The sequence below is a fragment of the Pelodiscus sinensis genome, chromosome 1 (assembly GCF_052426305.1).
Source record: "Pelodiscus sinensis isolate ZL-2025 chromosome 1, ASM5242630v1, whole genome shotgun sequence".
NCBI classification, from domain to species: Eukaryota; Metazoa; Chordata; order Testudines; family Trionychidae; genus Pelodiscus; species Pelodiscus sinensis.
Genome location: NC_143052.1, coordinates 88757692 through 88775865, shown reverse-complemented (window position 1 = coordinate 88775865; position 18174 = coordinate 88757692). Strand labels below are relative to the sequence as shown.

The 18174-nt window shown below is 46.2% G+C and overlaps 1 protein-coding gene across 4 annotated transcripts in view; it reads left to right on the top strand.

Annotated features, from left to right (window-relative positions):
* The window catches only part of GRIN2B (glutamate ionotropic receptor NMDA type subunit 2B), a 348935-nt gene that overhangs the window by 116530 nt on the left and 214231 nt on the right, over positions 1-18174 (top strand). For all 4 annotated transcript variants that reach the window (XR_012905621.2, XM_075935051.2, XM_089780724.1 and 1 more), the window contains one exon: positions 9936-10534. Coding sequence is in view for 3 of the 4 variants with exons in the window: in XM_075935051.2 (XP_075791166.1) it covers positions 9936-10534 (599 nt within the window). In the remaining variant the exon portion in view is untranslated. The remainder of the gene's footprint in view (positions 1-9935; positions 10535-18174) is intronic.

Genomic DNA, 18174 nt, shown 5'->3' with positions numbered 1-18174 from the left:
TTTTCCATCAGGAACAACAAGCTCCTAACAAATGAAGCATCCCACCATGACTGTGATGAATAGCTATGTGGTTGGGTCTCCCTTTTAAAGACAAAGAAAAGCATGTAGGTCTCTTAATGATGCTCTTTTTCATCCAGAGCATCTGTGGTAATTGGGCTGAGGGCTGCCTAAAAATATAGCCCCGAATGGCAGCCACACTGTGTAAGTGAGTGTTACATAAAGATAACACCCAAACAGAAATAAGACAGCATATCGATCTCCCCCCTTCACTACGTTACAATCTGTATTGCTTAGTATGGGGTTCTCTAGGCCTGGAAGACATTGATCTGCTGCAACTGCATTAATTCCTGGCTCCTTTGAAGCTTCTTTGTCTGTTTTAGGGTTGATCCCAGTCTCCACCACACAGAGCCTGCAATTGAAGTCGTGTTAATTCCAGGCTACAGCACTGTGAGGGCGTGACCACTTCTACCTGCCTAGGGAATCCAGAGAAGCTGAGAGAACTGAGCTTATGAGAATTCACCCCCCTCCCACGGGCTTCTCCTGCCATGTTTGAGGCAAAAGTCTTGTTAAATGACACAGGTCACCAACCAGTAGATCGGGATCTACCCGTAGATCTCGGAGCTTCTAATAGGTGATCCTGACTAGTTTGGTCAAGAAGCTATCAAGCGCTGGCACTTAAGTTGCCCCTTCACCCACTGTCATGTTGCTCCTGCCATCTGCCTTGGAGCTGCCCCCTAGGAGCCTCCTGCTTGCTGTGCAGGGTGTAGGAGGGAGAAGAAGGGGGCACTGATGTCAGGGTGCCCCTCCTCCCTCCACTGTATCCTATCTCCACACAAATAGAAGGGGATAGAGGGAGCTTGGCAGTACAAATCTCTGTCACTCTCACACATTGTGTTTTTCTCTGTCATTCTGACAAACACACACCATCCTTCATTCTCATCTCCCGACCCAATACATATGGGGGGGAGGCGGTTGTTGTTATACTTTTACTGTTTGCAGAGTGGGTTAGTTTTGGCTTTTGACTGGACTGTGCATTTCATAATTTTCATTTCTCTCATGCTTAAATTTAATTCTTTGACTAGTGAGTTCTAAAATGCCTAACCTGTCATGGCTGGAATACTTATCCCTATCGTAATTGCTGCTCCTGGAAGTGACTGGCATGTCCCTGCAGCTGCTGAGGAAGGCAGAGCAGGGGGTCTCTACCTGCTGTCCTTGCCTTCAGACACCACTCCTGCAGCTCCCATTGATCAGTAATGGGGAACTGTGGCCAGTAGAAGATGCGAGCTCAGTGCCTGTAGATAAGGGGCAGCACATGGCGCCATGGAGCCATTGTTGTTCATGCTAGCTACTTTCAGGAGTGGTGCAAGGCCAGGACAGGAGTAAGCCTGTCTTAGCTCTACTGCTCCACCACCTGGAAACCATCTCAGTTAAATGGTGCCCAGTCAGAGCCTGCTTCCTGAACCCCTGTCCCAGCCCTGAACCTCCTCCAACACCCAACCTCCTGCCCCAGACGCGAGTCTCCCTGAATCCTAACTCCTTCCTAGAGCTTGCACCCTGAAACCTTTCCTGGTTCCCAAACCCTCACCCTGGGCTAAGCCGGAACCCCTCCCACACTTCAAAGTTCATGGCCCATATCACACCCTGCACCCCAACCACAACCTGGTGAAAGTGAGTGAGGATGGGGGAGAAAAGGGGATGGAATGAGCAGGGTGAGGCCTCAAAGAAGGGGTGGGAAGGAAGTGGGGCAAGGGTATTTGAGTTTGAGGTAGATCTTATATTGCACTTAAATTGAAAAAGTAATCTTATGGTTAAAAAGGGCTGGAGACCACTGAACTACAGTGACCAGCTCTGATTGATCTGACTGTAGAGGCCTGAGCTGCTGGAGCGACTCTCCACAAAGAGAGAGATATGCTGTGCTCCCAGGAATCCCTCCCAGAAGGAAGAGGAAAACTCAGCTTAACTTAATACAATTTCTGCTTGGTTCTCCCCTGAGAGGGAAGGAGTTTGTGGCGATTACCAAGGGGATAGGTGATGCTTCCTTTCAGGGGAGTGGATACACAGAAGTTCCCTTTGCATCTGGATCTATTTCTGTATAATGCTCTCCCTCCATGGAGAAACCTCAGACCTTCCCACCCCAAAGCATGGCTCCTGAGAGAGTTAGAAGGCAATTGGCCTCCATTTGAGGGGGCTAACTCTATGACACTGCTGCAACAATAACTTCAGAGCAGATTTTCTGTGGGAAGCCTTCTGTCAGCTGAAGCACATGCTGTGTCCACTGTGCAGCTCCATCCTTGGCTCAGCTCTGCAAAACTGCAGATTCCTGATCCCGTAGAGTTACAATGGGGAGGTTCAATGAAGTCTCTGCTCTCTTGTGTCAGCCTTGTTTGAGGGGATTTTTGTACCATGTTTTCCTTTCTTACACAGCACTTAGCAACGGGTAACATTTGTCCCATAGCTGGGAGAGATGGATGAGACGCAACTGCAAGGACAGGCTTGAAATCAGAGATTGCAATGATGACCTCTTCTACTATCACTCAATCCTTTAATTAGCCCCCTGGTGCTAATATCAAAGCTTGCACTCGAGCCATCTCTCTAGTCACTGGTGGCTCTTATTTAAAATTTTAGATGTGAGGGGCCAGTATAAGTCAAATCCTGCTGGGAACCTTGGGGGCCATGGAAATTTGTGAAGCCTAGATGGAAAAATGCATTATTTTTGTGCATGTTAGACAGCAGTATGGCAATTCCAAGTTTGTGATTTCAATCTTTCTGAGCAGGGTGGTGTCCTAATACCAGAACCATAGTAGTTTATGTCACTGTGCCCAGAAACTTACCTCTAATGGTGAGAACTAGCCCTTTCCGTTGTCTGGCATTGTAACCCTCCCCCCCCCTTCTTCCCCTAGTCTCTTCTCTTTCCCTGGTCAGTAGTGACATGTGGTCTGGAAAGGGGAGAAGGAGAAAAATTGCGACACTTCGAAAATACTCCTCTTGGTTTTTGTCAGATACATTTTTGGCAAATTTTTCCATCTACCTCTACCAGCAACTCAAGACAGATTTATTGTAGGAGAAAACGTCCCTCTATATGTCACTGTCCTCTCTTCCTCCACCATCCTCCCCTCTTTTCTCAGTGCTGAGCTGGCAAAGCAGTAAAGCGCATTTGGCTAGTTGAAATGCTGGGTTGATTAAGCACCAAGGAGCATAGTGCCAGGCAGAAAGCTGGACTGGCTTGAATAGTCCTAGCCCTCTTGTTTTGAGGGGCGGTTGCCCCTTCCTCCTGCGGCTGTTGTGATGAAAATGTATCATTACCTGCATAGCCAGCTAGCCTCTGTTCTTTTATTTGAGGATGAGCGTGTGTGTGTGTGTGTGTGTTTGGGGGGCTGGGGTTAGGAGGGGACACTAAATTGAGACTGAGTCTTTTAAAAACCTACCTTATTTTATTCTATTGATATTTACATAGTGCACCAATAGGCTTTGGCTGGTGAGGATCTAGGCTAAGCCTCACCTTGGGTGAAATGGAGACTTGCTATTTCAGACATGGGGGTAGAACAACCTTGTGGATATTTGGCTGTACAGCCATGTAGTTCAAGATGCCTGACCCACACTTCTAATTGTAATCTCTGAATATGTTTCAAAGTGGTTCAGCTATGTCACCCCTCCCCTTCCCATGTGTCACTACAGTCCTAAGGAAGGCCTTTTCCTCTTTGATATATACACCCTTTAAATACTAGTAGATTTATTATCTTCCATCTCTTTTAGCCAAGTGATATATATTTTTAGCTCTCTTGTTATTTTCTCAAATGAGGATCTGTGTAGTCTCTGGCTAAGGCCCTACCAAATAGACAGTCCATTTTTGTCAATTTCATGGTCATAGGATTTTAAAAATCATAAAACTCATGGTTTCAGATATTTAAATCTGAAACTTCACAATGTTTCTGAACTGTGGGAGTGACTCCCAACTCAAAGAGAGGTTGTGGCGGAGGGGTCACAAGGCTGCTGGAGGAGGTTGATGGTATTGCCACCCAGCTGTCTGTGCTGCTGCCTTTGGAGAGTGGCAGCCAGAGGACTGCTACTGTCTGGGCACCCAGCTCTGAAGGCAGCAGCACTGCCAGCAGAGGCACAGGAGTAATGATGACAATACTGTATCATGCCGTCCCACGTCTGTGCTGTTGCTGGCAGCAGTGATGCTGTCAGAGATAGCTTCCGGCCATCTGCCATGGAACTTTCTGTAGCTGGGCAAGGTCCCCGGAGATGGGTCTGACCTGGCCTTGGGAGCAGCCCATACAGGAGGAGAGAGGAAGTCCTGTTCCTATCTGTGAGTAGCAGCTGGAGCCCATGCACAATAGAGGCTCTTGGCTGGGGCGCCCTCAGCTCTGCCCCACACTGGCTCCAGGCCTGATGCTCGGAAGTGAAAGGGGCCTTGAACTGGCTGTATGGATGAGTGAGGGGGATGACCATAATATCCCCCTGACCATGGGGTCCAAGGTGGTCACCCACTTGCCCACTTGGAAGGCCAGCCTTGCCCCTTTCCCCAAATGTTGATGATGCCCGCCATTAATATGGCACTCTCACTTCTGGGCTGCAGCTGGTGGTGATGTCTTCAGAATTTGGCTCCTGGCCAGCAGCTGCCACTCTCTAGCCCAGTGGTAGAGAATGGCCGCCGGGCCATTTCTGTGCGCCCGCTGAGTGATTGGGACCGGCCCCGCCCCCAGGCGTGCGGCGCATAGGTGGTGCCAGCCCCTGGGCGCATTGGCGGCGCCAGCCCCGCGCGTGCAGCGCATGGTCAGTGCTGGCCCTGGGCGTGCGGTGGTTAGGTGGCCCTACCCCCGGGTGCACGGCGCAAGATCTGTGCCGGCCCCGGGCACGCGGCGTATGGGCGGTGCCGGCCCAGGCGCGTAGCACAGGGGTGGCGCTGGCCCCGGGCGCACAGCACATGGGAGGCCCTGCCTCTGGCTGAGCAGCGTGAGGGCTGTTCCAGCCCCGAGCTTGCAGTGTATGGGCGGTGCCGACCTGGGCATGCGACATAGGGATGGCGCCGGCCCCGGTCATGTAGCACATGGGCGGCCCCACCATTGGGTGCGCGGAGCATGGGCGCTGCTAGCTCCTGGACACGTGGCACAGGTGCTGGCTCCAGGCACGCAGGGCATGGTCGGTGGTGGCCCCACCCCCGAGCGCGTGGGACATGGGCTGTTCTGGTCCCGGGCGCGCGGCATATTGGCGGCCCCAACTCTGGGCGTGCAGCACAGTTGCGGCGCCAGCCCCGGGAGTGCGGTGCATGGGTGGCGCCGGCTGTGGGCACGCAGCGTATGGGTGGCCCTGGGTACGGGCACAACCCTGGCCCTGGGTGCAGGCGCGGCCCCACCCCCGGGCACCCGGCAGCTCCAAAAGGTTGGGGACCATTTCTCTAGCCACCCAACTTTGTGAAGTCTGGTTTCCCCAACACTAGCTGGATTTCATGCAGGAGATCAGATTTCACAGTCCATGATGCATTTTTCACATCTGTGAATTTGGTAGAGCCCTATCTTTGGACATGTATCTCAGTTCTATGAGTTTCTGGTGGAAATAATGGAAATTCTACAGCAGCTTTAGATAAGCTTATGAAAAGGAGGATTTTATTGAATGTAATATGAAGATGAATGATACAATCAGCATTGTAGCTCCTTGTATTGTTCTCATATTAAATATATTTTAAGATTTCTCTCCCAATTTCAGTGTTCAGTATGCAATACACTGACATCTTTAGGTTTCAGAGTTAATACATCCAAGACCATTACATTGAAATGTCCCATGTTATTGGTTCAGGTACTCTTCAAACTCTGATGTCACTGCATTAATTTACATTTGGATTACATTTTCAATTTTTTTTCCTACAACCATCAATGCTAGAAATAACAAGGAGTCCTGTGGCATCTTAACACTCGTGAAATGAGGTGTACCGGTAGTTCGGAATAGGCACCCTAGTCCGAACTACCTAGTTCGAGCCCCGTGTAGCCGCGCTGCACGGGGTTCGAAGCAGCGGGGATTTAAAAATGGCGGCTCCCCGCTTATGCAAATGAAGCCCGGGAAATTCAAATCCCGGGCTTCATTTGCAAGTGCGGTATGCCTACATTACCCCGCTAGTTCAAACTAGCGGGGTAGTGTAGATATACCCCCTGAGACTAAGGGGTTAAAGTCAGGTAGCTAGCAAAGGTGTTGGCCAGGGGGCTGGGAGAACCAATCGAGATAGAAGGATGAAATTTGAATTGGATATAGATTCCTTGCCTGCTTTCTTTGTGTGGGAGAGAAAAAACTAGGAGTTGAGACACACAGAATGATTTAAACCCAGACAGGATTACCATACCTCCAAGGAATTCAGAGCATGGGACTGGACTGAACAAAGAGACAATTGGAAGTAAGTAAAAGGGGGGGAGGGGAAGTGGATCTAGTTGCATTCAGGGTATTTTCTCTTTATTTTGTGGTTTTGTTTGAACTGCTCTGTGTGAATCTATGCCTCCCTTCCCCATTTACCATCTACCATTGTGCCCAGAGACTTTTCTCGGTGTTTTAATTTGCATTCCTTAGTTGCTCTATATCATCTAGCAACCAAGTATGCTTTATCAAGTTTATCTTTTGTTTTGTAATAAACATCACTTTTTTTAAGGTGATTCTTGTGTCCTGGAAGGTCTGTCTGTGTGTATCTGCATGCCTCTGACTGAGGGGTCAGGTACCAGAGACTGCAGCTTGTTTTTCTCTTTTCAAGCTATTTTAGGGCAAAAGAGCTTGGGGTACCCCTGGGGGTGGTTTCAAATGTTTACCCCTGTTTTTTGGAGATAAAAATCACTTGACAGTGGCAGCGATTCCCCAAAATCTGTATATTGTGATACTGGGTGAAGATTTTGTAACCAGTGCCTGTAGAGGCAAGGCTTTGAAGCTCTCTTGCGGGTCCCCCACTTCTGCACTCGGAGTGCCAGAGTGGGGAACAGCTCTGACAGACACAAATAAGGACTTGGGTTATTTTTGATTATTTTCTGGCTTGCCTTCAAGTTGCTTTCATTTTTATGCTTTTTTTTTGAGATGTTCAGAACTATGTATAGTGTTCTAGGAGTGATCTTAACACTACTTTGAAAAATGGAGAGAGAATTGGGTGGGACAACTGACCTAACTGTTGTTTTACATACCATAGCTTGGTGACTCTCAATTACTTCCCAGACTACAGTAACCCTTTCAGGAATCTGATTTGGCTGGCATACTTCAGGTTTCACTTCATTTAAAAACTACTTGTTTACAAGATCAGACACAAAAGTGTTCCTGCACACTACTACTTGCAATTTGTTTACTTTCTTGTTCTTATCATATAATTATAAAATAAACCAACAAAAATATATACTACTTACATTTCAGTAACTTACAGAAGGTTAAGGGACAACACAAGACTGAGGCTAGAAAGTGAGCAAGGCAGGTTATGTCTGGGTACTGGGATAAGCTTTTTCTTTCCAGAGTTGTTCAGCTATGAATCAAATATTCTGCTAAAGGAGAGAGAGTGAAAGCAGATAATCAAAAACACTCTTAAGGAAATAATGGATGGACAATTTAGCTAGGACTTAGGTTGAAAAGCAGCTTTGCTGGCCAGACAGTAGACAGTGGTTTTGGTACAAATCTTCTCTTCACTCTAAATTTGTGTGTGTCCCGAGGTAAAGTTTTAGGCACTTACCAGCTTACTGTGTGCAATGGATCTTCTCTGGCCTAAAACACCTGCCTATTTACCTCTTTTGCAATTCTTCAGGCTTGCTGGGAAGAGGCAAGGCCAATGATTCATTCCTAAAACTGCCAATTGGATGTGGATGACCCACCTTATTGTAACTTCAATCTCTGCCTCACCTCAACATTTAATTCTATCATATTTTCAGGGGTTCAGCCCTAACCCATTGAAGCCAGTGAGAGTTTTATCATTGATTTTACAGGGCATACAGTCAGTCCATAAATGAAACTATTATGAAAATGTTTCCTTCATTCCTTTCAAACATGGATTGAGGAAATGCAGGGATTTAAAATTACACAGGACCATTGACAAATTGCAAGTGTGATGTATTGTGAACTACCCAAATGGAAAACACTTTCCCTGTGCCATTGGCTAGCTGGGATTTGCAGAAAAGCTTCTTACTAAAGATCATTTTTTGAGGTTTTAAGATGGATTCATTTAATTTTTTCTTCATGCAAAGGGCTGAGCATGGTAAGAAAGGCAACCTGATACAGGTGGAGGGATAACAAAAACACTTTGGCTATGTCTACACTGCACGCTTCTTGCGCAAAAACAGTTTTGCGCAAGAGTTCTTGCACAAGAGAGCGTCCACACTACCATGTGCTTTTGTGGAAGAGCTGTGCTTTTGCGCAAGAGCATCCATGACAGTGTGGATGCTCTCTTGAACAAGAAAGCTCTGATAGCCATTTTAGCCATAGGGCTTTCTTGCGCAAGAAACCTCTGTTGCCTTCTTGTGGAAGAGCTCTTGAGCAAGAGGGCTTAGTCCTTGTGGGGAGAGGAATAACTCTTGTGCAAGAAGCCCTGTTTTTCGATGCTTTACTGTAAATTTACTTGCGCAAGAATGCACGTGCAGTGTAGACACCTGGGAAGTTTTTGCCCATGAACGGCCGTTCTTGCGCAATAAAGGTGCAATGTAGACACAGCCTTCCAGTAAAAATAGCATTTATTCTGTCCTCACCTACCCTGAACTCACTCATCCTTCTCTTCCAGAATTATGTCTAATATTCCAGACTCCTAAGCATTTTCAAATAGTTACCATGAAAAAGAAAAGAACACCCACAATAAAATGTTTTCTTCCTTCCATGCTCGGTATTTGCCCAGCTCTGTTGTTAATAATCCTTGAACAATGCTGTAACACAGAGGCTCTTTGGCAAAATATTGCCAAAAATCCATGTTACAAACATCTGTTACCTCAGATCTGAAAAACTCACTAAACCAAACAGGATATTTATCCTTAAACAGTAATAAGTAAGGTGTTGGCAGAAAGCTAGAAACTTGTTGAGATTCATAATTCTTGTGAGATGTGTGTACAGATAGCATTTAAGGAACAATTTATTTATATTGAAAGTATAATTTATAAAATCCAGGTATAAATTAATCTCAGGTGTAACTTGATGACCCCTTCTCAGCTGGCAAGATAATGCGAGGTACTATTGTATACCCTGTTAACATTTTGGAAACCATCAAAGACCATTCCATATGGCCAAAACCATTCAGAGGTGGAAGGAAACAGTATCGTAGTCCATGTATAAAGACACAAGATGGTTTTAAGTAGAACAGGATATAAGGAAAAGCCCTCTGTATTCATTCATTTGAGGAAACCCCTTAAGAAGTGAGGAACTTTCATAAACATTTGGATCCTGGCTCTGCAGCAGACTGACTGTTGTGGGCAAACGACTTTATTATATAGGCGAGGTTCTTGGTTTTTGATTTGTTTGGTGTTGTCACCATTTGCTTCCAACACTTTCTTACAAGGGCTGTATGTTAAACTGGTAAATTGAGGTACATGGGGTGCAGAGGACCTGAAATCTCTGTGAGCAGCCATATGTTGGAGGCTGGATATCACTGGGGAATGATTTCAAGGGGTGTGAGGATTGGGGCAGTTATTGTTAATCTCTAAGGCAAAATTAGGGCTGGCATAAGCCAGAGGAAAGAATGCTTGGGTGACTGTATGGCTAGTGGTGCCAGAGAGCTGACACCCAGTTTCCACAAGAAACCCTCCCTCTTGCAGCAGGCATGGCTAACAGGATGACTCACAGTCCTATCCTAGGTATCCTGAGAACTGTCACACCTTCCCAAAACACAAACAAAAGAGTGTAGATTTGCCCCCGTGATTGCCCTCTCATTGGAGCTGCCCATGAACTTTGCTTTTTATTTCCTTTGACCCCCTTCTTGGTTTTTTCTTTTTTTTATTTTGCTCTAGGATGAGTCATCCATGTTCTTCCAGTTTGGCCCATCAATAGAACAGCAAGCCTCTGTCATGCTTAACATCATGGAAGAATATGACTGGTACATTTTCTCCATTGTCACTACCTACTTCCCTGGCTACCAGGACTTCGTCAACAAGATCCGCAGCACCATCGAGAACAGCTTTGTGGGCTGGGAGTTGGAGGAGGTCCTCTTGCTAGACATGTCCCTGGATGATGGAGACTCAAAAATCCAGAACCAGCTCAAGAAGCTCCAGAGCCCTGTCATACTCCTCTACTGTACCAAGGAAGAAGCCACCTATATCTTTGAAGTGGCCAACTCTGTGGGTCTGACAGGCTACGCTTATACCTGGATTGTGCCCAGCCTGGTGGCAGGGGATACAGACACAGTGCCATCTGAGTTCCCCACTGGCCTCATCTCTGTGTCATACGATGAGTGGGACTATGGCCTTCCTGCCAGGGTGAGGGATGGGATAGCCATAATCACCACGGCTGCCTCTGACATGCTGTCTGAGCACAGCTTCATCCCGGAGCCCAAGAGCAGCTGCTACAACACCCAGGAGAAACGGATCTACCAGTCCAACATGCTGAACAGGTACGGGGAATGGGTGGGATATGGGTCGGCGGGGTCACAAACAGGCATCTGAAAAACCCTTCTAAATCTGTGGCATTTAGGAGACAGTAGGATCAAAGGTAAAAATAAGTGGGCATGCCCCAGTGCGCAGCTCTGGAAAGAACTGACTGAGCTGTGGCAAAAACTATCAGGGAGGCTATTTAAAGAGCTGGCAGGGACCTGGGTTGCAATACAACCTATAAGAAATTTTAAATTACTGTCACTGCTGCCCAAGACTATGTTAATTGGAACCTGAGCAAATGGAAGGTTTTTTAATGGTCTGGCCAGTTCTGAGATGGGTCATGTTCTTTCATACTGCCCCTTCGGCAGCTCTTGGTGAGGCTGGTATGAAAGTCAATACAAGGACAGGAGCCGGAGGACCCAGGAGGTGGGTGAACAATATAGTACAAAAGCATGGGTGCATGTTTCCAAAGGTGAACAATGTCATGCGTGTGTGACAAGAATAGAACCTCTCACTCTTACAGGAGTCTCCTTGCATATAACTCACATTCAGCTGGGGTAGTGCTCTACCCCTTGCTCATAATGGGTGGAACAAACGTAAAGACTGACAAACCCTTGTCTTAACAGACTTGGGTCTTCTAGCCCAGCCACTGGAGGCTCATATATTTAAACCCAGAAGGTCTGGGGTTTAACCCCTCCCACTGCCAACAATGCACGCAGAGGTTTGGTTTGTAGGTAATGGGCAATATTTTTATTGGGTATTCATATGGCCCCCATTATTATGGTTTCTGAGCTCCTCACAATCTTAAATGTACTCATTATTACCACATCCCTGTGGGGGCAGGGAAGTATTATCTCCATATCGCAGAGGGTAAGTGACTTACCCTGGGTCACTCAGGAGGTGTGTGGTGGAGCAGGGAGTTGAGTCTGTCTTCTGAATCTCCAGGTTAATACTTAATCACTGGGGGTATGTCTACACTAGCCCCCTAGTTTGAACTAGGGTGGCTAATGTGGGCATTCAAACTTGCAAATGAAGCCTGGGATTTAAATATCCCGGGCTTCATTTGCATGTTCCCAGGCGGGCGCCATTTTAAAATCCCCTTAGTTTGAACTGACTGCCCGCGGCTACTCGCGGCAATCAGGTTAATCTGAACTAAGTCCTTAGTTCGGATTAACTGTTACTCCTCTGCAATGAGGTGTAACAGTTAATCCGAACTAAGGACTTAGTTCGGATTAACTTCTGACTGCTGCGTGTAGCCACGGGCAGTCAGTTCGAACTAAGGGGATTTAAAAATGCCCCCCCCCCCCGGAACATGCAAATGAAGCCCGGGATATTTAAATCCCGGGCTTCATTTGCAAGTTCGAATGCCTACATTAGCCACCCTAGTTCGAACTAGGGGGCTAGTGTAGACATACCCTGGGTTTCCTTCCTCTTCCCATCTCTGCCCCCCAGACCATCGGCATGTTACACCAGTCCACAGAAGGAAATCTGAGTTGGGCAGGGATGCAAAATCCTCATCTGGCTTAATGGGTCCTGGGTTGTCATGCTTTAGTGCAGCAATAGGCAACCAAGAATAGTGAATAGGCTGTATGAATGGCCTCCTTCATCTTCGTGGGTGGCAGCAGCTCTCAGCCCACTGGGGTTCCACCCGTGGCCCTGAAGACCCCCCTCCACTGCCGTGGAGCCCTCCAATTCCTACCACTCCCCCTGCCTTCGAGCACTTCCGTAGAGCTGTGAACCATCTGATTCGTGGTCTGTCCCTGCTCCTTCCCCTCCCTCCCAGACATTGAACAGTTGCAAACAGCTGATTCATGGCTGTTCAAGCTCTGGGAGGGAGAGGTGGGAGTGGGGATAGAGCACGAATCAGGCAATTTGTAGCGTTCTGTGGGTATGTCTACGCTGTATCCCTCTTTTGAGAGAGGAATGTAAATGCAGCTGAGCGAAATTGCAAATGAAGTGCGGATTTGAATTTCCCGTGCTTCATTTGCATAATGGCGTCCGGGCACTTTTTCGAAATACCCTATTTCGGAAAAAAAAACCAGCCATCTGGATGGGGTTGTTTTGAAAAAAAATCCCTTCTTTCGAAATAACCCTTACTCCTTAAAAACTAGGTTTAAGGGTTATTTCGAAAGTAGTTTTTTTTTTCAAATTAACCCCGTCTAGATGGCATTTTTTTTCTGAAATAGGGTATTTTGAAAAAGCGCCCGGATGCCATTATGCAAATGAAGCATGGGAAATTCAAATCCACAGTTCATTTGCAATTTTGCTCGGTTGCATTTGCATTCCTCTCTCGAAAGAGGAATGCAGTGTAGACGTACTCAGAAAGTGCTGGGTGGGCAAGGAGTAGGAAGTATGGGGCCCCGGTGCATGAGAGGTGTGTCGTGGAGTAAGGCAGATGGGATCCATGGACTGCATGTTGCTCACCACTGCTCTAGTGACTTGCTGCTCAGTTTGTGCATATAGACATCCTTGGGAAAGTTGGTCCCATTACTGCTGGTGGAAGGAGTTAGGGGAATCCAGGTTACACTCTCCAAAAGGGGTCTTCACAAAGCATGTGCATTTTTGTTATTAGCCTGGGCACAGTGCAAATATGGTAGGTCAATCAAGTATTTCCAGTGGTGGTCTGGGTGTTCTGATTCATCAGGTGTAATTTGTACTAGGGATGTTAAGGACCAGTCAACTATCTGATAAGCAAATGCTCTGTCTATCAGACAGAGGCAGCAAGGAGGGGGGTACTTCAAAGGGCAGTGTCCCAGGGAGTCTGGGCTCCATTTAGCACTGCCCCTTTGGAACGCTGCCGTGGAGTTACAAAGGAGCAGCGCCACACAGAGCTCTGGGTCAGCTGGAGTCCCCAGCTGACCCCAGGCTCCTTGTGGCACTAAGCGTGGGATCAGCTGTATGGTGCTGCCCCTTTGAAATGGTGTTTCAAAGAGGCAGCGCTGCGTGTAGCCCAGAGTCAGCTGGGGAGTCCCCAGCAGATCCTGGGCTCTGTGCAGCACTGCCCCTTTGAAACGCCGTCGCTGCATTGACTATTCAATTAGTGAAATACTTGCTACTTAAGGGAATGTCTACACTAGCCACCATAGTTCGAACTAGGGTGGCTAATTTAGTCATTCGAACTTGCAAATGAAGCCCGGGATTAAAATATTGCAGGAGGAGTAATGGTAGTCTGAATTAGGGGCTTTAGTTCTAACTACCTAGGCTGTGCTGTGTGTAGCCGTGGTCAGAGAGTCCGAACTACCGGGCATTTAAAAATGGCGATGCCCGGGAACATGCAAATAAAGCCTGGGATATTTTAATCCAATGACTACATTAGCCACCCTAGTTCGAACTAGGGTGGCTAGTGTAGACATACCCTAACATCCTTAATTTGTACCAGAGATTGAAGCCTGTATAGAGCAGATTTGTAATATGTTCCTTAGTGAATCAGGGATTGATTTTTTTCAGAGGTGATGAACACTTGCAGATTCCATTGACTTCATCTGTAGTATGCGCTTCTGAAAAATCAGGTCCTTCATGACTACATCTGGTACTTCATAGTAACTGTTGATCAAATTGCTTGCTACTTACACAAAACCTTTTGGTTGTGCCCAGTTCCTAGCTAACACTGGCAAAGAACCACTTATTGGCATCCCTCTTAAACCCTTGCATTGGGCTCATAATCAGATCAAATGTAAATAGGACATGAAGCTCCTTGTTCATGCATAAATAGGAATGGAAGGTCTTCTCCAGTTATTTCAGACAGAAGGATCGGTAAGAAAGTTTCTGTACTGAACAGTATCATTGAATCATAGAAAAAAATCAGGACAGGAAAGGTCTCTCTCCACATACTGATCACCCCTGAACCCATCCTCTGTATCATAATAGGATTGTTACCCTCAGTGTTTTGCCCAGTGCGTTTTTCTGTTACCCTGGTAATGGGATACCGAGGAAGATGCCTTCTCTCTGTCCCCTCTATTCTTTAAATTATTATTCTGTTTCCTACTTTGCACACGCTTTAACAAAGACAATGTGAAATAGTAGCAAACTTAATCTCTTCCAGTCTGGCTTCTGTTTGCTCTGCTCCCCTGAAAACTATCTTGACTGTGGTCCTTAGAAGACTCCTCTCTAGCTCAGTCTTCTCTAGTCGTCTTTTTTCTTCTGAGTGATGCAGTAAGGGAAGATTTAAATTGAATTCATACAAAATTCTCAACTACAGCATCAAGGTAAAGCTGCTTGGTCTACTCATGACCAGTGATTTGGGTTACCATCTGGATTCGCTTTAAAGAGGAATGGTTTACAGAAATTACTGAGTCCCAATCTTTTGAAAATCAAGTCTCTTTAATATGTGTCATGTTGGGCACCCAAAAATGTCAGCAGCTAACACTACTGGTCACATCTGAAAATGTAGATCTTTTCTTCTGGTCTTCATTGCCTGAATAATGCTATTTCTTAGTTGTCTAGTGTTCTCTTACAGCTGACACACACTCCTCTCATCTTGATGTCCCATTCTTCCATTTTCCCCACAATCATCACCAGACCCTGTTTTTATGCTTCAGTATTTGGTGTTCTCTCTGATACTGTGTAAAAAGGCCTGATTTTCAGAGGGAGGGTGCATACTCAGCCTTTCCTTAAAACTGGGCCCCTCTATGTTGTATAAAGTTAGGCACTTTTTAAAATCTTGGCTATAAAGATACCATATGCCATTGTTGTCTCAATCCCACAATTCAAAGTATAGGTAAGTGCAGAAAAAAGAGGGAGACCTCTTATGACCCCCACTTCTCACTCACTGAAGTCAATGGAAGTCTTCCTATTACTTCTTTGGCTTTGGATCAGGCCCCTAAGTTTCTCTGCCTTCAACTGTACTTACAGGCACTAAACTTTGAGCACATGCTTAATAGCTTTGTTTAACTGGGGCCCTAAAGTCTGTTTACCTTTTCATTTTTCATGGGTACCAAGTAGTAAATAAAAACATATTTCTCTAGTCCCTTTAATCTCAAATACAGTGCAACATATAGAAGCTATGTATGCATGGATGAAAAAGGTCAGAAATGCTTGCGCTTGGACTGCAGTTTCCAGAACACCAACTGCAGAGTGTCAGTGGACCTTTTCAGTACTACAGGAAACCATCTACTGCTTGCAGTTACCCCCCAGATATGCCTACACAGAATGGAGAAAAGTATATACATGAGCCCAATGGGTGGGGTTTATCTACAAATGCTGCATGATCTGCTTATACACCTGGCATCAATTGACAGCCATGTAGTTAGTATTTCAGGAATTACTGTCTAATTCAAAGTGGGTCCCCATTGGTTCAGATCCATAGCTGGGAGGTAATATAATGAAGGAATTTTGCCATTCTATCCTAGAAAGAATGACGCATCAAGCTAAAGAAGAATTTAATTTAGTTCATTTTGAGCACATTATGAATTAAGGCTGTGAATTAGTCATTTCCCAGGGTTTGTGCTTGAATCCTGACCATTGCTAACCAATCTATTTTTGTGAAGTACAAGCTCAGGATGCAGCCAAAATCAAATAATTTCTGCTTCTCTTGGCTCTGTTAGTGGCCAGTAGAACTGGGCTAATAATGGGGAAAATGATCTGAACGTTTTAGAGAATTATAAATAGTATTTTGGTTAATCATGTTCTCTCACTCCCTTTAAATTCACTGTTGCCAATATTAGTACTAGCAAAGATGTGTGTGAATGAATGTCCATATGTAGAGTACATCAGATGAAGGATGGACTCTCATATGAACTCCCCCCACTTGCTAATATTAGTAGGCAATTACAATTTTTACATGAGGCTGACTATCTATCTTGAAACTGATACTACTTTGAGGTAAGTTAGTGATGTGAGTCTTTGATCCTGATGAGCAGATCTTGCAGATTTCTTTCTAAAAATAACTCTTTTGGTGAAATAGCTCTGCAGGTTAATAGGGAAATGGCACTCTGAGAAATACTTATCCCATATGTTATAGTGGTAATTTTTGACATATGGGGAGATTTTACTCCTATGGATCTTTTTGTTCCTCTCTGAGGGTATGTCTACACTACCCCGCTAGTTCGAACTAGCGGGGTAATGTAGGCATACCGCACTTGCAAATGAAGCCCGGGATTTGAATTCCCCGGGCTTCATTTGCATAAGCGGGGAGCCGCCATTTTTAAAACCCCGCTGGTTCGAACCCCGTGCAGCGCGGCTACACGGGGCACGAACTAGGTAGTTCGAACTAGGAAGCCTAGTTCGAACTACCTAGTTCGTGCCCCGTGTAGCCGCGCTGCACGGGGTTCGAACCAGCGGGGTTTTAAAAATGGCGGCTCCCCGCTTATGCAAATGAAGCCCGGGAAATTCAAATCCCGGGCTTCATTTGCAAGTGCGGTATGCCTACATTACCCTCCTAGTTCGAACTAGGAGGGTAGTGTAGACATACCCTGAGAGGCTGCAAGTGATGGTACAAATGAATTATGCAGTGGGAGCATCAGTCCGCCTGGTAAAGTATCCATTGTACCACCAACATGTACACATTCTTGGTTTTGCTTGAAGGGAGGTGGGCCCTATGAACTGGTTGATATTTGGACTGGGTGATATTTAGATTCAGGGTTGAAATATAATCTGAACATTAGACTCTCCAAATCCCAATACCCACTCATTCCTATTAGTGCCAAGAGCCTGTTCAGTTTCTTGCTTAGCATCATGGACAGGGTATCTGGACATCAGCACTGCTAGTCTAGCAAGACTACAGCTGGCAATATAAAGCCCTAAATGGGATGGGACCAAGTTATCAGAGAACTCTCCTATGTGCCCACGCCATACTGCACTAGCTGAAATCACTAGAGGTGATGAAAGGGAGTTTACTGAAGGGCATATTCTATGAAAGGGCCTCGGTTTTGGAACTTGCTCGTTTCATCTGCCAGAGCCCACATTTGTTAATCTTCCAGGCATTCTCTCCCTTCTCTAAGGCTGCTGGGAGAGAGTGGATTAGGGTTGATTTATGGAAGTCTTTTTTTGGTGACTTCAATGTATGAGAGGGGTGCCCATCCCACGGCAACTATAGTTAGATTTTGGAAATATAAATCTGCTACTGTATATATTTGAGAGCATTTATCTATGAGTGTATCTGATTCTTTGTTCAAGAATTTCTCCTAAATGGTAAGAATTAGGACCACCAGATTTGGTACTCAGCTTTATCTTATTTTAACTTAAAGCAAGGTGAGGGTTTGGTTGACCCAGGAATATGGGATGTGCCTGGAATGGTATTGCTTCTCATAAAACCTGACCGAAAAGAGACAGAATCACCAGGAAGATGAATGGGGCTGGCTGGTGCACCCCTCTCTGGGACTTCCCCAGCCTTGAGCTTCCTATTCCCTAGGCACCCTTTAAGGAAGGCAGAGGGGGCTGAAGCTGCCCCTCCTATTTGTACGGAAGCATTGCTGGCTGTTCCTTTTAATCAGGGAACGAAGGAAAGTGCACAGTTTGCAGCATTCTTTGCTCTGGCTGGGGAGGGCAGGGGACAGAAGAACCAGACCTGCCCCAGCTGGGGAACATGCACCCCTCCCCTGGCAGTGCCCACTGTAGCTACAGTGGCCATGGAGACACACTTCATACTTGATCCCAAGTTTCTGTGGTGAGAGAACGCTGGGATAGCCCTCTCTCCCCAGGGCAGCTTGCATACTGATCTCCC